Raw genomic sequence first — 18,626 nt, 5'->3', positions numbered from 1 at the left:
GAAATCCGGAATGATCTAGATGTGGTTACTAAATACATTAGTCGCAGTCATGGTCTGCGATTTGGAATGATTTTAGATGTGATTTGTCATGTGATGTCCTGTGCAATTATGTGACTGTCGTTTTTGTACATGTGCTAGATGTGTCGTGTCTAGTGCGTCGGTACTAACAGTCAGTGTCTACTAAGACAGTTTATGGCCTTTGTCTGTTTTGCAGGCGTAATCGAGGGCGATTACAGTTCTTTCAAGAGGGGCGTATGTCACAAACTGGTGACGTGGCAGGTCCTCAGACAAACACACACACAAATGTTGACGTGGCAATCCAGTACAGACAGTTGCTGACGTGGCTGCGGAATTTCTAGATTACACGCTGGCGGGACTGACAGTGGCAGCCGTAGGACACCCGGAATTCGCGGTGCATTTGGCAGAGATGCTGACGTGGCAGCAGCGTACGACAATTGTTTTTTTTGGCTGATTTTGGCTACGCTGAAAAGCCTACGCTGGAGCCTTTGCTATTTTATTTTCTACGCATTGCAAGAGACAGAAAGAGCTTTAAATTTTTATAGAAGCTTTAAAATTGCAAGCCTATTTTAGGGCAGTTTTTTATGGGAAGCTTTTTATGGCAGTTTTTGGCTCTGCTTTTGGCATCCCTTGTACCCTCTCACAACTCAGAGCTTTTGGACGCAGAGTCTGTGTGAGCGCCTGCCCGCACTCTTGTACTTTGAACTCAGATTAATACAAAAAGAAATACCGAAAGGGGCACCAATCTTTGGGGCCAATATCTCTTGACACGGAACTCCGCCAAGCCAGTGTCGAATAAATTGTGAATCGTGAACTGTTTTGAAGTGGTTATTTGGTGCTGTCGTGGTAGATTCTTGACTTGGAGTGTCCAAGTCTGTTATAGTGGTATCAGAGCACGGGCGATTTCTCTTCTACGGGAAATCCGATCCCAATTTTTTTTCTGTGGCACCTATGGCTTCAGGCAAAGATCAATCGAGTCCCTCTGCATCCAGAGATGTGGGAAGGGATCACAACGAAGATTCCGGCAAGGAGTATGTCCTGCCTCGGCCTACTCGGGCAGAGTGTCGAGAGATGGAGCGTCGTCAATTGATCGGCGATGCAACAAAGATGATGCTCAATTTTGCGAAGGACCCAAAATTTGCAAAATATATGAGCGAGACTTCTTTCCAGGAGGTGCATGCGCAGTGGCAGAAAACCACACCACCACCTCCAAACCCTCCTCTCAAGAAACCTTTTGCTCACAAGAAATATACAGAGAAGGAATTAGAAGAGGTGTTGATGCATGAATTGCTCAGCTTTTTGACGCGTAGAACAACTCTAAAAAGCACGGAAAAAAGCAGAAGAAAGGCATTGACTTCCCAGGTTATTTGGGTCGTCAGTGGACATTTGAAAAGGCAAAGAGAACAGAAGAAGCGTGTTCGAGTTGAAGGAGTACCCAGTTCTGCTTCTGACTGTTCTTCTAGCTCATCTGACTCGAGCGAAGAAGACCGAAAAGGCAAAAAGCGAAGCAAGAAGCAGTGCTTTGGAAAGGGCAAGAAAAAAACAAAGAAGTCTGAATCTCGCCCCGTGAGTGACAGTTCTACAGAGGACTCGTCTACAGACAGTTCAGAGTCTGACGACAACAACTTTTATGCAAAGAAGAAGAATTTTTATAAAGCCAACCAATATGACTTTCTGGAAGACAAAAGCAAGAAAGTCCAAGAATTCAAGGAAGGTGGACAGTCAATTAAATTTGACACTGTTTTTGGTTATAGAGATGCTTCGAAGGCTTTGTCTTTTGTACAGCAGTTTGACATCGCTTTCGTGGGAGGGCGTTACTCAGAGCACTCTAAGATTCAGAGAGTTGCCTCTTACTTTAAGGGGAATGCTCGAACTTGGTGGTCCACGCTTCTATTTTGCAAGACTGCGCTAGTTAAATGGCTGAAATTCAAGAGGCTTTTTATTTCTACAGAGATCTGAGATCACTGCTTGGAACAGAAGTCAGCTTCCATTTAGGAGTTGATGAGTCATGCGAAACGAGGTTTTGCCATTCACTCTGGCAGTCTGACCTACCCTACCGATGAGATCATGACACAAAGAGCTTCAGGGATACTGAGAGCTGACAATATTCTATTGTATGACTTTATGAAATGGAATTCCTGAATATGAAACTGATTTGTTCTGTTTGTTTTGCAGGAGTAATCGAGGGCGATTACAATGCTTTCAAGAGGGGGGTATGTCACAAACCTGTGACGTGGCGTGCCCATAACACACACATACACTCTCTGTTGCAAGCTGTGAAATGCTGACATGGCTGCGGAATTTCCGGATTACGCGCTAGAGGGACTGACACGTGGCAGCCGTACGGACACCCTCAATTCGCGGCGTGTTTGGCGGAGATGCTGACGTCGCAACAGCGTACGACAATTGTTTTTTTTGGCTACGTTGAAAAGCCTACGCTGGCTGTTTTATTTTCTACGCAATTGCAAGAGAGAGAAAGAGCTTTAAATTTTTAAAGAAGCTTTAAAATTGCAAGCCTATTTTAGGGCAGTTTTTTATGGGAAGCTTTTATGGCAGTTTTTGGGCTCTGCTTTTGGCATCCCTTGTACCTTTAGATCGCACTTGGTGGTCCACGCTTCTTCTAAACAAGACTGCGCCAGTTAAATGGCTGAAATTTAAGAAGCTTTTTATTTCTTCTTGGTTGACGCAAGAGTATGAACGAGATATACGAGCTGCTTGGAACCATCTTCGGATGACCAAGAAAGATACAATCAATGCTTACTGTGAAAGATTTTGGAGCTCTTTTCTACCCGCCTCTTCATTCAAGAAGATCTCGTTCAGAGAACAGATTGAGCGGTTTACCTTGGGTCTACCTACAGAGATCGGAGATCACTGCTTGGAACAGAAGTCAGCTTCTATTCAGGAGTTGATGAGTCATGCGAAGCGGGGTTTTGCCATTCACTCTGGCAGTCTGACCTACCCCACTGATGAGGCCATGACACAACGAGCCGAACAGACTTCTGGGAATGAAAGTAGAAAGAAAAAGAGAAACCCAGAGAAAAAGGATGCACGACCCAAGCTTACTCCTCAGGAGCGAGCTCGATTCATCAAGGAGGGGAAGTGCTTTGGATGCGGGGAACATGGACATATCTTCGCGAAGTGCCCTAAAAAGGCACAGAAAGGATAGAATGATAAGGACGACGATGGGCCTGAGAGTTCGAGAGCAGCTGAGGAACGTGGACGAAAAGGCAAGATGAAAACAGGACTGGTTCCAGATTGTGTGGGTACCGATCCTGACACCATGGACGAGAGTACAGAACTTTGCCGAGCTTGGGGCAAAGTGAAAGATCAAGAGGCCTTGATCTTCTTTGATGGAGGAGCCAAGGCCAACTTCATTTCACCGGAATTGGCGGCGCGGCTCGAGATCACTCCCGATTGGATGGGACCACTTGCGGAGGCAGTTCTAGCGGCACCCGGCAGGGACGTAGCCATTACACCTGTCATTGGCAAACTTCGATTGCATTGTCGGGGTATTTGGGGCATGAGGACTTTTTCATAATGCCTTTGGAGGGTTGTGACGTTCTCTTAGGGATTCCTTGGTACCACAAGAAGAACGCCGTGGTCGATTATCGGGTGAGGAAAGCGACATTGAGTACAGAGAAGGGCAGAACCATTGTACTTGATATTAAACTGAAGGGCGAGTCTGTCCCTATTGTATCGGCTTCGGCCATTTTTAAATTAATGAAATCCAGTCTGTTTGTTTACTCGATCTTTATGAAAGAATTGAGCGATAAGGATATGACAAATATGTCTAAACTTGATAAAGAACGCCAAGATTTTCTCCTCTCTCACGCGGATTGCTTCTCAGAGGGCCTACCAAGCGGGTTACCACCTGCTCGTCCTGAAGATCATACCATTGATCTGATACCTGGAAGCACACCACCGAACCGGCCACCCTATACTTCACCGTATTGCTCTCGAGTGTTGTTGGTTTTGAAGAAAGACGGATCTTGGAGAATGTGCATCGATTATAACAAAATCACCATCAAGAACATATTTCCGATTCCTAGGATCGATGATATACTCGACAGGTTACAGGGATCCTCGTGCTTTTGCAGGATTGACTTGAAGAGTGGATATCATCAGATCAGGATCGCGCCAGGAGACATCTACAAGACAGCTTTTCGGACGACTTTTGGGTTATTTGAGTTTTTGGTGATGCCTTTTGGCTTAACCAATGCTCCTGCGACATTTAACCGGATGATGGACAGGATTTTTCGAGAGTACAGGCTATTTGTTGGCACTTTCTTTGACGACATCATTGTTTTCTCCAAGAATGAGGCAGACACAGAGATCATCTGCTTCAGGTCTTTCAGGCATTACGAGATCACAAGTTAGTGATTAATGCAAAGAAAAGTGAATTTTTCCTACCAGAGATACACTTTTTGGGACACATTGTCTCAGCAGCAGGAGTGCAAATGGATCCGGCCAAGATAGAGACTATTCGTGATTGGCCCGATTTGAAGAATGTCCATGAAGTTAGAAGCTTCTTGGGACCGTGTTCGTACTACAGGCGGTTCATACGAAAGTTTGCAGAGGTTGCTTCCCCTTTGCATATCTTGACACAGAAAGGAGTCCCTTTCTCGTGGGGATCCACAGAGGTGACTGCCTTTTAGACATTGAAAGAGAAATTGACTAAGGGACCAGTTTTGACTTTGCCGGACTTGCAGAAGTCATTTGAAGTATGTTGTGATGCTTGTGGTCGTAGTCTGGTGCGGTCTTGATGCAAGAAGGCCATGTCATTGCTTACGAGAGCCGATTGTTCTCTAGGCCGGAGATGACAGCACAGATTTATGAGAAAGAGCTTTTGGTGGTTATCCCTCAGTGGCGGCATTACCTACTCGGAGCGGATTTTACTGTCTTTACAGACCATCAGAGTTTGCGCTACTTCTTGTCACAGAAGCAGCTTTCGGAAAGGCAGATGCGGTGGGCGAACATCTTGTCACAGTTTCACTTCCAGATTGTCCAAGTTTAGGGACAGAAGAATATGGTTGCAGATTCTTTGTCTCGGAAGCCGTTGGTTTTGGCTATTTCTGCGATACATCATAGGAGCTTCGAGGATATGGTCGACCAGTATGCCATAGATACAGATTTTGCAGACATTTTCACACGGATACAGGATGGGGAGACAATAGTGGCATATTCCATTCGGGATGGCTACTTAATGAGAAAACCCATGTTGTGCGTTACACAGCCGTTGAGGGAAAAGGTTATGACTGAATGCCACTGTCCACCTTTTACGGGTGACCGCGGCATTGCTACCACCATGAAGGGGGTAGAGAGATACTTCTTTTGGCCGAGACTCAAAAAGGATGTGGAAGACTTTGTGCGCAGTTGCTTAGTATGTCAGAAGGTCAAGTTTGAGAGGCATAAGGCAAAGGGATTGTTACAGCCTTTACCCATACCCACCCGCCCCTGGGAAAGTATTGCAATGGATTTCATTTTTGATCTTTCGAGAACACAGAGTGGTCATGATGGTATCTGGACTGTTATCGACAGATTTAGCAAATAGGCTCATTTCATTCCAGTGAAGAAAACAATCAAGCCGGATCACTTAGCGAGACTGGTTGTGGCCCAGATCTTCAGATTACATGGCATGCCTGAGACGATTGTCTCCGATAGAGACCCCAGATTTACGAGTTTGTTTTGAAAGGCAATTTGGGAGAACATTGGCACGCGGTTGCAGTTCTCGTCATCGTTCCACCCGCAGACTGATGGGCAATCTGAGATTGCAAATTCAGTGGTTCTAGATTTATTGAAGTCTTATATCTCATATCAGAAGACTCAATGGGAAAAGTACTTACCTTTGGTGGAATTTGCCTACAATAACACGATACACTCTTCGACGGGAAAGACGCCATTTGAGATTGTTGAAGGTGCTGCGAAGGTTCCACCCTTCCTAAGCACGAAAGATAAGATCTTTGAAGCGGATGAATATACGCGAGATTTGGATACGGCTTTTGCCAAGGTTCGCAAGACCTTGCAGAAGTCTCAAGAACGACAGAAAAAGGCAGCGGATCGCCATCGTCGCGACTTGAAATTGAAGGAGGATGATTGGGTGCTCTTACGTTTTGAGAAGGCACGCCTAAGAAAGAAAAAGGGAAAGGAGAGGCTTTTTCCAAGGCTTAGTATGCGATACTACGGACCTTTCCAGATCACTGAAAAGATAAATGATGTCTCCTTCCTATTGAAACTGCCCGATACTTGGAGGATTCACAATGTATTTCATGTGAGTCTCTTGAAACCTTTTAAGGGTGATGTGCCTGATGATGGGGAGCCTGATGAGCAACCCGAAGTGGAAGAAAACGAGGAGATCCTTGTTCTTGAACAGATTTTGGCACATAAGGATACGAAGAATAAAGGTAAAGTCCGAAGGCGGTTCTTGGTTAAGTTCAAGAACTATCTTGCATTGGATGCGTAGTGGATGGAGGAGGAGGACCTAGCAGATACTCCTCAGATTGTGAAACTTTACCTCGATGCTTTTGGTTTAGCATAGTCTATTCCAAATGGAACCCAAAATTCAGCTTGGCCGGAGATCTGGTGCAGTGGGATGCACAAGAGGGGAGTCACTCAGCTCCTTTGTCACAGATGCCTTGATTTAGATACTAGAGTCATTGATGTCTTTTTGAGCTTCAGGGATACTGAAAGCTGACAATATTCTGCTGTATGACTTTAATGAAATGGAATTCCCGATTATGATACTGATTTGTTCTTGACTTCTTTTTAAGTGCAGGAACTGATAGACGAAATGACTGCAGCATTTTGGTCTGATTGATCTCGAATAGACATGGCTGCAATAGGGGTTAGTCAATCGGACATCGATGAGGTCCCAATTGGACCTAGATGCAATTGCTAGCTACATTGCCGATAAATCATGGTCTAAGATCCGAATGAATGTTGAATGTCATGTGATGTCCTGTGATGTCGTGTGATGTGACTGTCGATTTGGTACATGTGCTAGATGTGTGTTCCTAGTACGTAGGTACTAACAATCAATGTCTGCTAAGACGGTTTATGGATTTTGTCGGTTTTGCAGGCGTAATCGCGGTCGATTACAATGCTTTCAAGAGGAGGGTATGTCACAAAGTGATGATGTGGCTACCGACAACAGAAACCCTAAAATTCCTGCAAACCCTAATTTCTGCCAGAAACCCTAAATCTGCAGAAACCCTAATTTCTGGAAACCCTAACCCTATTTTTCTGGCTGAAACCCTTAAGTGGCTGAAACTGCCACGTGGCCAGCGTACGGACTTCCGGAAATTACGGAGCTGAAAAAAAGCAGCAAGCGATGCAAAAACTGCAGCTTTTTGGCTACGCAAATTGTAGTTGTAAGAGAGAAGAATTAATTGCTTTATTTTGAGAGAGAGAGAGAGAGAGAGAGAGAGAGAGAGAGAGAGAGAGAGAGAGAGAGAGAGAGTTTTCACTGCTTTTGAACTGAAAGCTTTTGGGGCTCTGCTGTTGGGCATTCCTTGTAATCTTTAAATACGCGGTGAGGGGCTCACTTTGCAGAGCATCTGGACGCAGAGTCTGAGAGTGAAACCCTAACCGCTCTTTGTATTTTGACATTGATTTAATACATAAAGAAATACCGAAAGGGGCGCCAGTCTTGGGGCCAATATCTCTAGGCACGGAACTCCGCCGGGCCAGTGCAAATCTATTGTGATTTGTGAATTGTTTTGAAGTGGTGATTTGGTGCTGTCGCGATTGATTCTTGCCTTGGAGTGTCCAAGTCTGTTACATGGAACGAGAATTGCAATCGCGTGCCTATGTTCTCCCAAATAGCCGTCCAAAACAAACTCGTGAACCTAGGGTCCTGTCGGAGACAATCGTCTCAGGCATGCCATGTAATCTGAAGACCTGGGCAATAAACAATCGTGCCCACGCTATGTCCTCGGGAGATGAAATCCATTGCAATACTTTCCCAAGCGGGTGGGTATGGGTAAAAAGGCTATAACAATCCTTGTGCTTTATGCTTGTCAAACTTGACCTTCTGGCATACCAAGCAACTGCGCACAAACTCGTCCACATCCTTCTCGAGTCTCGACCAAAAGACGTATTTCTCTACCCCTTTCGCGGACAGTGGCATTCGGTTAGTACCTTTTCCCTCAACGGCTGTGTAACGCACAACATGGTTTTCTTCATCAAGTAGCCATCCCGAATGGAATAATTCGCTACTATCTTCCCTTGCTGTATTCAACTGAATACATCTGCTAAATCTGTTCTGTGGTGTACTGACCGACTATATCCTCGAAGTTTCTATGATGTATCGCGGAAATAGCCAGAACCAACGGCTTTTGGGACAAAGTATTTGCCACCAATTTCTTCTGTCCCTGCACATGGACAATCCGGAAGTAAACCGTGACAAGAAGTTTTGCCCATCGCATCTGCTTTTTCCGATAGCTGCTTCCGTGACAAGAAGTAGCATAAACTCCCATCATCTGTGAAAACCGTAAAATCGGCTCCGAGTAGGTAATGTCGCCACTGAATAAGAGCATGGATAGCCGCCAAAAGCTCTTTCTCACAAATTTGTGCTGTCAATTCTAGCCTTGAGAACAATCGGCTCTCATAGGCAATGACATTAGCCTTCTTGCATTAAGACCGCATCCAGACTACGACCACAAGTATCACAATATACTTGAAACGACTTCTGCAAGTACGGCAAAGTCAAAACTGGTCCCGTAGTCAATTTCTCTTTCAAAGTCTTAAAGGCAGTCACCTCTGTGGGTCCCCACGAGAAAGGGACTCCTATCTGTGGCAAGATATACAAAGGGGAAGCAACCTCTGCAAACTTTCGAATGAACTGCCTTAGTACGAACACAATCCCAAGAAGCTTCTAACTTCATGGACATTCTTAAAATCGGGCCAATCACGGATAGTCTCTATCTTGGCCGGATCCATCTGCACTTCTGTTGCTGACACAATGTGTCCTAAAAAGTGTATCTCTGGTAGGAAAAAATCACTTTTCTTTGCATTAATCACTAACTTGTGATCTCGTAATGCCTGAAAGACTTGAAGCAGATGATCTCAGTGTTCTGCCTCATCCTTGGAGAAAACAATGATATCGTCAAAGAAAGTGCCAACAAATAGCCCGTACTCTCGAAAAATCCTGTCCATCATCCGGTTAAATGTCGCAGGAGCATTGGTTAAGCCAAAAGGCATCACCAAAAACTCAAATAACCCAAAAGTCGTCCGAAAGGCCGTCTTGTAGACGTCTCCCGACGCGATTCGGATCTGATGATATCCACTCGTGCTCTTGATGGTGATTTTGTTGAGAGCTCTATAATCGATGCACATTCTCCAAGATCCGTCTTTCTTCAAAACCAACAACACTGGAGAGCAATACGGTGAAGTACTAGGCTGGACAAGACCCTTTTCCAAGAGGTCTTTCACTTGGTTCATAATCTCTTCATTCTGTGCTCGGCTCACACGGTAAGGTTGCCGGTTCGGTGGTGTGCTTCGTGGCATCAGTATAATCCTCAGGACGAGCGAGTGGTAACTCGCCTGACAGGCCCTCTGAAAAGCAATCAGCATGAGTGTGGAGAAAATTTTGGCGTTCTTTTGTTCCAAGTTCAAAACATATTCGACCTTTATTCATCGTTCAGTTCTCTCCCAAAAAAAATGAGTAAAGAAATTGAAGTTCATCCAGTACAATCTCTGAGCCCTTCATTTGTCAAAGTCGCTTTATCGGTCTGGTAGTCAACCACGGCGTTGTTCTTGTGGTACCAAGGGATTTCGAGTAGAACGTCTCAACCTTCCAAGGCAATTACGTAAAACTCCTCGTGCCCTAAACACCCCTGTCATTGCAAACGAAGTTTGCCAATGCTCGGTGTAATGGCAACATCCCGTCCGGGTGCCACTCGAACTACCTCCGCCTCTGGCCTCAGCCTATCGGACGTAATTCCAAATCGAGCTGCCAATTCCAAGTGAAAAGAAGTTGGCCTTGGCTCCTTCAAAAGAGCTTCTTGATCTTTCACTTTGCCCCAAAAGCGGCAAAGTTTGTACTTTCATTCATTTGATTCGGTTCAGGCCCCACGCAATGTGGTACCAGTTCTGCTTTTTATCTTCCTTTTCTGCCACGTCTCTCAGCTACTTTAGAACTTTCTGGCCTTTCTTCATCCTGTTCATTTGGTGCCTTGCTAGAGCACTTCGCGGAGATATGCCCAATTTCCCTCATTCAAAGCACTTCCCCTCCTTTATGTAGCGAGCCTGCTCCTGAGGAGTAAGCTTGGGTCGTGCATCCTTCTTTTCTGGGTTGCTCTTTCTCTTTCTACTTTCATTTGTCGAAGTCTATTCAGCTCTTTGTGTCATGATCTCATCGGTGGGGTAAGTCAGACTGCCAAAGTGGATGGCAAAACCCCGTTTCGCATGACTCATCAACTCCTGAACAGAAGCTAACTTTTGTTCCAAGCAGTGATCTCGGATCTCTGTAGGTAGACCCAAGGTATACCGCTCAATCTAATCCTTGAACGAGATCTTCTTAAATGAAGAGGCGGGTCGAAAAGAGCTCCAGAATCTCTCCTCAATAAGCGTCCACTATATCTTTCTTGGTCATCCGAAGATGGTTCCAAGCAGTTCGTATATCACGTTCATACTTGAGTCAACCAAGAAGAAATAAAAAGCCTCTTGAATTTCAGCCATTTAACTGGCGCAGTCTTGCTTAATAGAAGCATGGACCACCAAGTTCGAGCATTCCCCTTAAAGTAAGAGGCAGCTCTCCGAATCTTAGAGTGCTCTAAGTAACGCCCTCCCGCGAAAGCGATGTCAAACTGTTGTACAAAAAACAAAGCCTTCGAAGCATCTTTATAACCAGAAAACATGTCAAATTTAATTGACTGTCCACCTTCCTTAAACTCTTGGACTTTCTTGCTTTTGTCTTCCAGAAAGTCATACTGGTTGGCTTTGTAAAAATTCTTTTTCTTTGCATAAAAGTTGCTGTCGTCAGAGTCTGAACTGTTTGTAGATGAGTCCTCTGTAGAACCGTCACTCACGGGGTGAGATTTAGACTTCTTTGCCTTTTTCTTACCCTTTCCGAAGCGCTGCTTTTTGCTTCACTTTTTTGCCTTTTTGGTCTTCTTCGCTCGAGTCAGATGAGCTAGAAGAAGAAGAAGAACTGGGTATTCAAATCGAACACACTTCTTCTGTTTCTTTGCCTTTTCAAACGTCGACTGACGACCCATATAGCCCGTGTAAGGTGCAGCGGAATGAATGTTTGGACTTTGCTCAAGATGAGTGCTCCGAACTGTGCTCAAGGTTCCTTTTACTTATGGAAGGGAGAGCCTTTCGTTTCCTTAGTGAGAGTGCAATGGACACAAACAAAGTGAATGGACACTGTGAATGAAGTGTATGAGACTGAGAGATAGAGAAGAGAATACGACATTAGAGACGTTGTAATACCCTCCTCCGAAGGCCCCACTCTCTATGGCGAGAGCGGTCTACTTATGATTGCACAAATCTCTACAATGCTTGGACTTGCCGATGATGTCGACGACGATGAGGACAACGATGAGACGGGCTGAAATCGGAAACTGTTAAGAGCTGAAATCTGCAAATCTTCTATCTACTGAATTCTGACTCTATGTCGGTGACGATGTCGATGACGACGACGCGCTGAAAACGGAGATGCTGAAATCTGCGTTTTCTGGGCTGAAACTGTAAACCTTGCGGAAATTGACCGTGCGGCGAGGAACTGCTGCGGGAAGGTGAGATCTACGAGGTTCGGGACTTGATCTGCGGTGTCTAAGGGCTGAAAACTGAAAACGCTGACGCTTCTTGGTGTTCCGTCACGGTAAATCTGCAAAACGCTGGGGCTGATCTGCAAATAAAAAACGCTAGGGCTGAAAATGGCTCTGCCGCCGCCGGATAGCCTGCAACTGCAAAACTCTAGGTCTCTTGTTGAGTCTTCTATCGCCAGGGATCTGCAAAAGCAAAAACGCTAGGGCTGAAATTGGTCCTGCTGTCGCTGGTGTTCTGCAAATGCAAAACGCTAGGCTGATCTGCTGTGTCTTGACGACGCCGGGCTGATCTGCTGTGCACAAATTGCCAAGGCTGATATGATGCAAAAACGCTAGGTCTTCTGTGGAGAAAACGCTAGAGTAGTTGCGGGGGTTGGTCTTGCTGAGAAGTTGCCTGTCGAGCAAGGTGCTCCTGCTGCCTCTTTTGCCAATTAGTGCTAGTCTAGGTTTGCTTATATACAAACTTACTCAATTTGCCCTACCTACTTTCCAACAAAAGTCACTTAAAAATAATAAGTGAAAAATGTCAAAAATAGGGAAAATAGGCTAAATGCACTGGAAAATTATCATGATGGATTCTGATGGGAATGTTGATGATCATGCTGTGTGCAACCGGAGGATATGCATCTACACTAAGTGACTGGGCATGCACGGTCTACGAATAGACTCACAAAAGTGCTAGATCACTTCTAAATCTAGACTGACTGGATTGATTGAACCCTTGTCGTGCTGTAGCTTGTCCACGGACACATAGGGTTGGATGTGTCACGTGACAGCCCGGGAAGTCAGTGCCTTTCTTCTGCTTTTTTGCCATGCTTTCTAGCTTTGTTTTGCGCGTCAAAAATCTGAGCAGTTCGTGCATCAACCACCTCTTCTAATTCTTGCTTTGTGTACATCTTGGGAGTAGGAGGTTTCTTGGGTGGTTCTATGGTCTGCCGCCACTGCGCGTGCACTTCCTCCAAGAGGTCTTGCTCATATATTTAGCCATTTTCGGGTCCTTGGCAAAATTGAGCATCATCTTTGTTGCATCGCCGATCAATTGACGACGCTCCATCTCTCGACGCTCCACCTGAGTAGGCTGAGGCGGGCCATACTCCTTGCCGGATTCTTCGTTGTGATCCCTTCCCGCATCTCCGGATGCAGAGGGAGTCGACTGATCTTTGCTTGAAGCCATAGGTGCCGTGGAAAAACAATTTGGGATTGGATTTCCTGTAGAAGAGAAATAGGCCGTGCTTTGATACCATTGTAACAGACTTGGACACTCCAAGCCAAGAACCTACCACGACAACACCAAATAACCACTTCAAAATAGTTTACAGTTCACAATTTATTCGACACTGGCCCGACGGAGTTCCGTGCCTAGAGATATTGGCCCCAAAGACTGGCGCCCCTTTCGGTATTTCTTTTTATATTAATCTGAGTTCAAAGTACAAGAGTGCGGGCAGACGCTCACACTTAGACTCTGCATCCAGATGCTCTGAGTTGTGAGAGGCCTGCTCACAAATTTAAAGTTACAAGGGATGCCAAAAGCAGAGCCCCACAAGTTGAAAATCAATAGCCCATAAATAAAGCACATAAATAAAGCAAAGGCTCTTTCTCTCTCTTGCTTATAAAATAAAGCAAGTTCCAAAAAGCTGTCCAATCAAAAGCTTTTAAAATAAACCAGAAGTTCTCTCTCATTCTTCTATGCTTTTATAAAATAAAAGCAAAAGCTTCTCTCTCTCTCATCTCTTGCATTGAGTAAAAGCAAAAGCCAAAATCTGCCCAGCTTTTTGTAAATCACGTTGGTGTCCGTATAGCAGGCCACTTGTCAGCCCGCCACGTCAGTAAATCAGGGTTAGGGCTAGGGTTAGGGTTTCAACAGAATTAGGATTTTTGATTTTAGGGTTAGGGTTTCAGCAGAATTAGGGTTTCGGACAGCCACATCTCACTTTGTGACAACTGGTAGATCAGAACATTTCCCGACCCAGGATAAGATTTTTGAACCAACCAGTACATGAGGGACTTGGACACTGCTTTTGCCACGGTACGGAAGGCTTTAGAGAAATCTCAAGAAAGAGATAAGAAGGCATCAGATCCACATCGTCGGGATTTAAAATTAAAGGAGAATGATTGGGTGCTCTTACGTTTTGAAAAGGCACGCCTAAGAAAACAAAAAAGAAAGGAGCGGCGTTTTCCAAAGCTTGGCATGAGGTATTATGGCCCTTTCTAGATAAACGAAAAGATAAATGATGTCTCCTTTAGAATGAAGCTGCCCGATACTTGGAAGATTCACAATGCTTTTCAAGTGAGTCTCGTGAAGCCTTTTAAAGGCGATGTGCCCGATGATGGGGAGCTAGATGAGCAACCCGAAGTGGTGGAAAGTGAGGAATTCCTCGTCCGAGAATAGATATTGGCACATAAAGATAGAAAGATTAAAGGTAAAGTGATTAGCCGGTTCTTGGTTGAATTCAAGAACTATCCTGCATTGGATGCGAAGTGGATGGAGGAGGAGGACCTAGCAGATACTCCTGAGATTTTGGAACTTTACCTTGAAGCATTGGGTTTAGCATAGTCTACTCCAATAGAACCCCGATTTCAGCATGGTTGAATCTAGTGCAGCGGGCTTGCAAAGAGGGGAGTTGCTCCGCTCCTTTGTCAACAGATTACCCTGATTTTGATATAGAGTCACTGATGTCCCTTTGGGTTTTAGGGATACTGCTGGGCTAACAATATTTTGCTGTATGACTTTATGAACTGGAATTCTTGAAAATGATATTGATTGATTTGTACTTGACTTGTTTGAGTGCAGGAATTGAAAGACAAAATGACTACAGCATTTCGGTCTCATAAATCTCTATAGACATGATTGCAATAAGGATTAGTTAATCGGGCATTTGTGAGGTCCTGATTGGATCTAGATGCGGTTACTAAATACGTTGCCAATTAATCATGGTCTGAGATTTGGAATGAATTTGAGTGTGATTTGTCATGTGATGTCAAGTGATGTCCTGTGATGTCCGGTGATGTGACTGTCGATTTGTACAAGTGCTAGATGCGTCGTGTCTAGTGCGTCGGTACTAACAGTCAGTGTCTACTAAGACAGTTTATGGCCTCTGTCTGTTTTGCAAGTGTAATCGAGGGTGATTACAATTCTTTCAAGAGGGGGGTATGTCACAAATTGATGACGTGGCAGTGCAACCCGGACACACACACACACACACACATACACACACGGCAAAGTGATGATGTGGCTGACTGCACGGAAGTCCCTGATTTTGCGCTAGCTGCTGATGTTACAGTACTGTACGGAAATCCTTGATTTGCGCTGACAGCTGACGTGGCAATACTGTACGGAAATTCCGTATTTTGGTTGGCTGTTTCTTGCTAGTTTTTGAGGATCAGTTGCTTTTGGAACTTTTGCTTTTGAGTTTGACTGATTTTGGGGCTCTGCTTTTGGCATCCCTTGTAAGAATAAAAGAGCCCTAAGGGCCTCACTCTTCAGAGCATCTGGACGCAGAGTCTGAGAGCGAGAACCCACGGGAGTTGTACTCTGCTCAAAGATTAATATTAAGAGAAATACCGAAAGGGGCAGTCTTTGGGGCCAATACCTCTTGGCACGGAACTACGCCGGGCCGTGTTGTCTTTTGTGAACTGTTTTAAAGTGAATCTCTGTTGTGTCGTGGTAGAATCAAGACTTGGGGTGTCTAAGTTTGTTAAAGTGAACCAAAACACTCGCTAGGCACTAGTAATCGAGATGGACACCTATGCCAGTTGTAGCCCATGCCTCGAGCCCTTCAAGAGCTCTTTATTTTCTATTCTAGTTTTTTTTTGACACTTCATGATGAGATATTGTCCTTAGTTGCTCCTTGTTCTCATGGGCTATTTTGATCTTCAAGAGATGTTAATATATCTTCCCTTGTTTTCCCCCGTCTGGTTCTTTTCACTGTAGACATTTCTGACTGATGAAGGTTTACAGGCATTCCTGAAAATAGTTGTTTTATGCAGGGGCTTCTCCACGGCTCATGCAATTGCCATTTCTGCAGCATCAGCTTATTTTGTGTTTATTAGTGACTTATTTAAGGACGATGCACCGTATGGTCCAATTGTCTTCCGCAACTCTGTATCCTCTCAAGTGGTACTAGGGGTAAGCATTCCAATGTGTGTATTTGATTGCATGCAGAGGGCTTTCTAAGATCTTATTTAACCCGTCGTGCGTTGTCACAAATTAAATTGATTTATAATGTGCAAGGAATTGGTTTAGTGCAGATTTCAGGGGGCTATTTCATTTCAGATCTAGCAATGATCTTATGGTTCTACCCGAATTTGGGGGGCAAAGAATATGTAAGCTTTTAGTGTGAGTCATTGCAACTGTTGTTTGCCAGCTCAAGATTTTATGGTCCTTACACAGGTTATCCACCACCTTCTCTCTATGCTTTCTTTGAATTTGTCATTTTTTAATGGAGAGGGGAGCTTCTACGTTTACATGGTGCTTCTTTCGGAAGTCACTACTCCATTTGTGAATATGAGATGGTATGACTGGCATTGAAGATTTAATTATTTCATCACTATTCACCTTGTTAGGAGACTGACTTAGTTCTTGCAGGTATCTAAGCAGTGCAGGAATGAAGAAATCAAAAGCATATGCAATTAATGGAGTTTTATTATTCTTTGGGTGGATGGTTAGTATTGGCATTGCAAAATTTGGGTTTTTCTACCGGCTGCGTTCGGGAAACGTGTCTTAGCTTACAATCATGCCTCTTTGTAATACGAAAATTTCAGAGAGAGAGAGAGAGAGAGAGAGAGAGAGAGAGAGAGAGAGAGAGAGAGAGAGAGAGAGAGAGAAGTAAATAGTGAAAAAACTAGCCCAATTTGTTAAGTTTTCCCTTTGAAAAATTCTTGTGTTTGTTTTTGAAAATGATCTATCCGGACTAAGAGCATGTACATTGATGAAATATCGGTGATCTTATGGTGATAACGATGTTGATTTGCAGATAGCAAGAGTTTTGCTGTTTATGTACTTAATCATCCATCTATATGTACATTTCGATCAGGTAATCTAATAAGGTGTTCTGTGCAGGTCAATGATTTAAGAGGTGATTATTTCTAATTACACTTAGTTTCCATAACAGGTGCGACAGTTGAGCAAGGGGAGCTATTATTGCGTACTCATTGTACCACCTTGTTTGGCGTCCATGAATATCGTCTGGTTCTTCAAGGTTGCAAAAGGCATGCTGAAGACTTTATCCAAAAGGGCTTAGGCTGTCCATTCATTAGCTGTGATATGGAGAACATGCAACATTGTAGGTGTGGCTGCTGTAGATATAGATGCGAGGAAGGTCACACCCCTTATCAGTGTATATTCTGCATATCCCAAAATTTTGTTCGCGTCCCATATATGGCTCATTTTATATGCCCCCCAAAAACATGGGTTTTAGATGGCATTTTGTACAGTGAGTATCTGCTCCAATCGAGTGCTCTTAGCATTTATATGAACATTGGACAACAAAAGCCCAATTTCGCGTGGTCATTATTGGTTTCAATGGAAGCTTTCAATGCTGTAAATAGCTTACTCATTGTGCTTTTGCACAGAATGGGCCCACATTTCTCCCATATACAAGACTTGATGAAAATCAATGTCTCGAGATCACTGTTTTGAAACTCTTAATACTTATGCTGGAAGTTGGAGAATAAGTGGAGAGCCTCCATTTTATGGAGAGCCCACCTTATCCTTTCCTTGCGTCTTTTTGTGTGTTTTTTTTTGGGCATGACAAGCTTGTGTTCCGTCTCCGAAGGCAAGCCATTTCTTTCCCTCCTCTTTTTTTTTGGGAAAGGAGCATAGCTGACATTCTACTACTAGACCCTCCTTGGAGCCCAAAATGGGGCCAACCCCAAGGGGAAGTAAAAACTGTTACAAGAACGTGTAGGCAATGCAAAAGGCCAAAACTCTCTCTCTCTCTGTGCTTACCTTGAAAGCATAAACCATCTCTATCTCTGTCTGCTGTCAAGTTTGGTCCCCCCCCCCCCCCCCCCCCCCCGGCCTGCGCGCTGCGCACATGCTTCTACTTGTGAGTTCTGCACCTCGTTTATCAGAAAGCAGCAGTGATTGTGAACCCAGGTGTGATATGCCTATAGCATGGCACCCAGATGCCTATACCATTTTTTTGCCCTTTGTTTGCCTTCACCAAGCCACTGCAGAACAAATAATGGGGTGTAAAATGCGCCTCTTAACCTCTACTCTACCCATTACCTTGCCTACCAAGTCTGTTCGAAGACATAGTCCTCTACCTGAAATCAAAGTAATTTCCAATTGGGTGTCAAATTTGCAACGTGGGTATGTTTCCTTGCTATGTGGATAAGTCAAGTTAAACACCGGTCTAACCTCTATGGTATGTGTCTTGAGACCGACAATGAAAGTAAATCTATGTTCCTTGCAACTTTGTTCAGGATTACATTGAGGTTACCTTGACTTAGACAGGATCATCTTTCCTAGGTAGATGTATGCGGTTCCTTTGTGGATCTTCAACTCATGGACTTCTACTTGTATGTTTTCCCTTGTCCCAATTCTTAGGTTTTTCCCTCAACTTTGTTTGCCCTAAGATCTTGAAGGGTTTTTGCTCCTGTGGTTGTATCTTTATCTCTGGCTTGGGCAGAGATTTGTAGTTGTCAATTGCCTTCATGTAATACAAAGGGCACAAGTCCAACATTTGAGAAAAAGAACTCTCGCACCTATTGAGCAGCAGTCCATGTCTCATTGCAAAGCTCTCTAACCTATACAGCTTCCCCGTGGCTAGTCCCTTATCCTTATTCTCCTCCAGTCCCTTATCATATGATATATAGTCTTCCCACAGAGGTCTT

At 44.3% G+C, this 18,626-nt stretch overlaps 1 protein-coding gene across 1 annotated transcript in view; it reads left to right on the top strand.

Annotated features, from left to right (window-relative positions):
• Nucleotides 1-17,504, top strand: part of LOC147438692 (uncharacterized) — a 33,418-nt gene extending 15,914 nt beyond the window's left edge. Inside the window, exons 3-8 of the mRNA XM_086484178.1 lie at nt 15,777-15,915; nt 16,038-16,112; nt 16,180-16,301; nt 16,375-16,450; nt 16,763-16,822; nt 16,901-17,504. Of these exons, the coding sequence (XP_086340304.1) occupies nt 15,777-15,915; nt 16,038-16,112; nt 16,180-16,301; nt 16,375-16,450; nt 16,763-16,822; nt 16,901-17,029 (601 nt within the window). The 3' untranslated portion in view covers nt 17,030-17,504. The remainder of the gene's footprint in view (nt 1-15,776; nt 15,916-16,037; nt 16,113-16,179; nt 16,302-16,374; nt 16,451-16,762; nt 16,823-16,900) is intronic.
• Nucleotides 17,505-18,626: the final 1,122 nt, after the last annotated feature.

The sequence above is a fragment of the Adiantum capillus-veneris genome, chromosome 16 (genome assembly GCF_014529385.1).
Source record: "Adiantum capillus-veneris isolate H3 chromosome 16, ASM1452938v2, whole genome shotgun sequence".
Lineage (NCBI taxonomy): Eukaryota > Viridiplantae > Streptophyta > Polypodiopsida > Polypodiales > Pteridaceae > Adiantum > Adiantum capillus-veneris.
The sequence above is the reverse complement of the archived record's forward strand: the minus strand, read 5'-3'. Positions and strand labels throughout refer to the sequence as shown.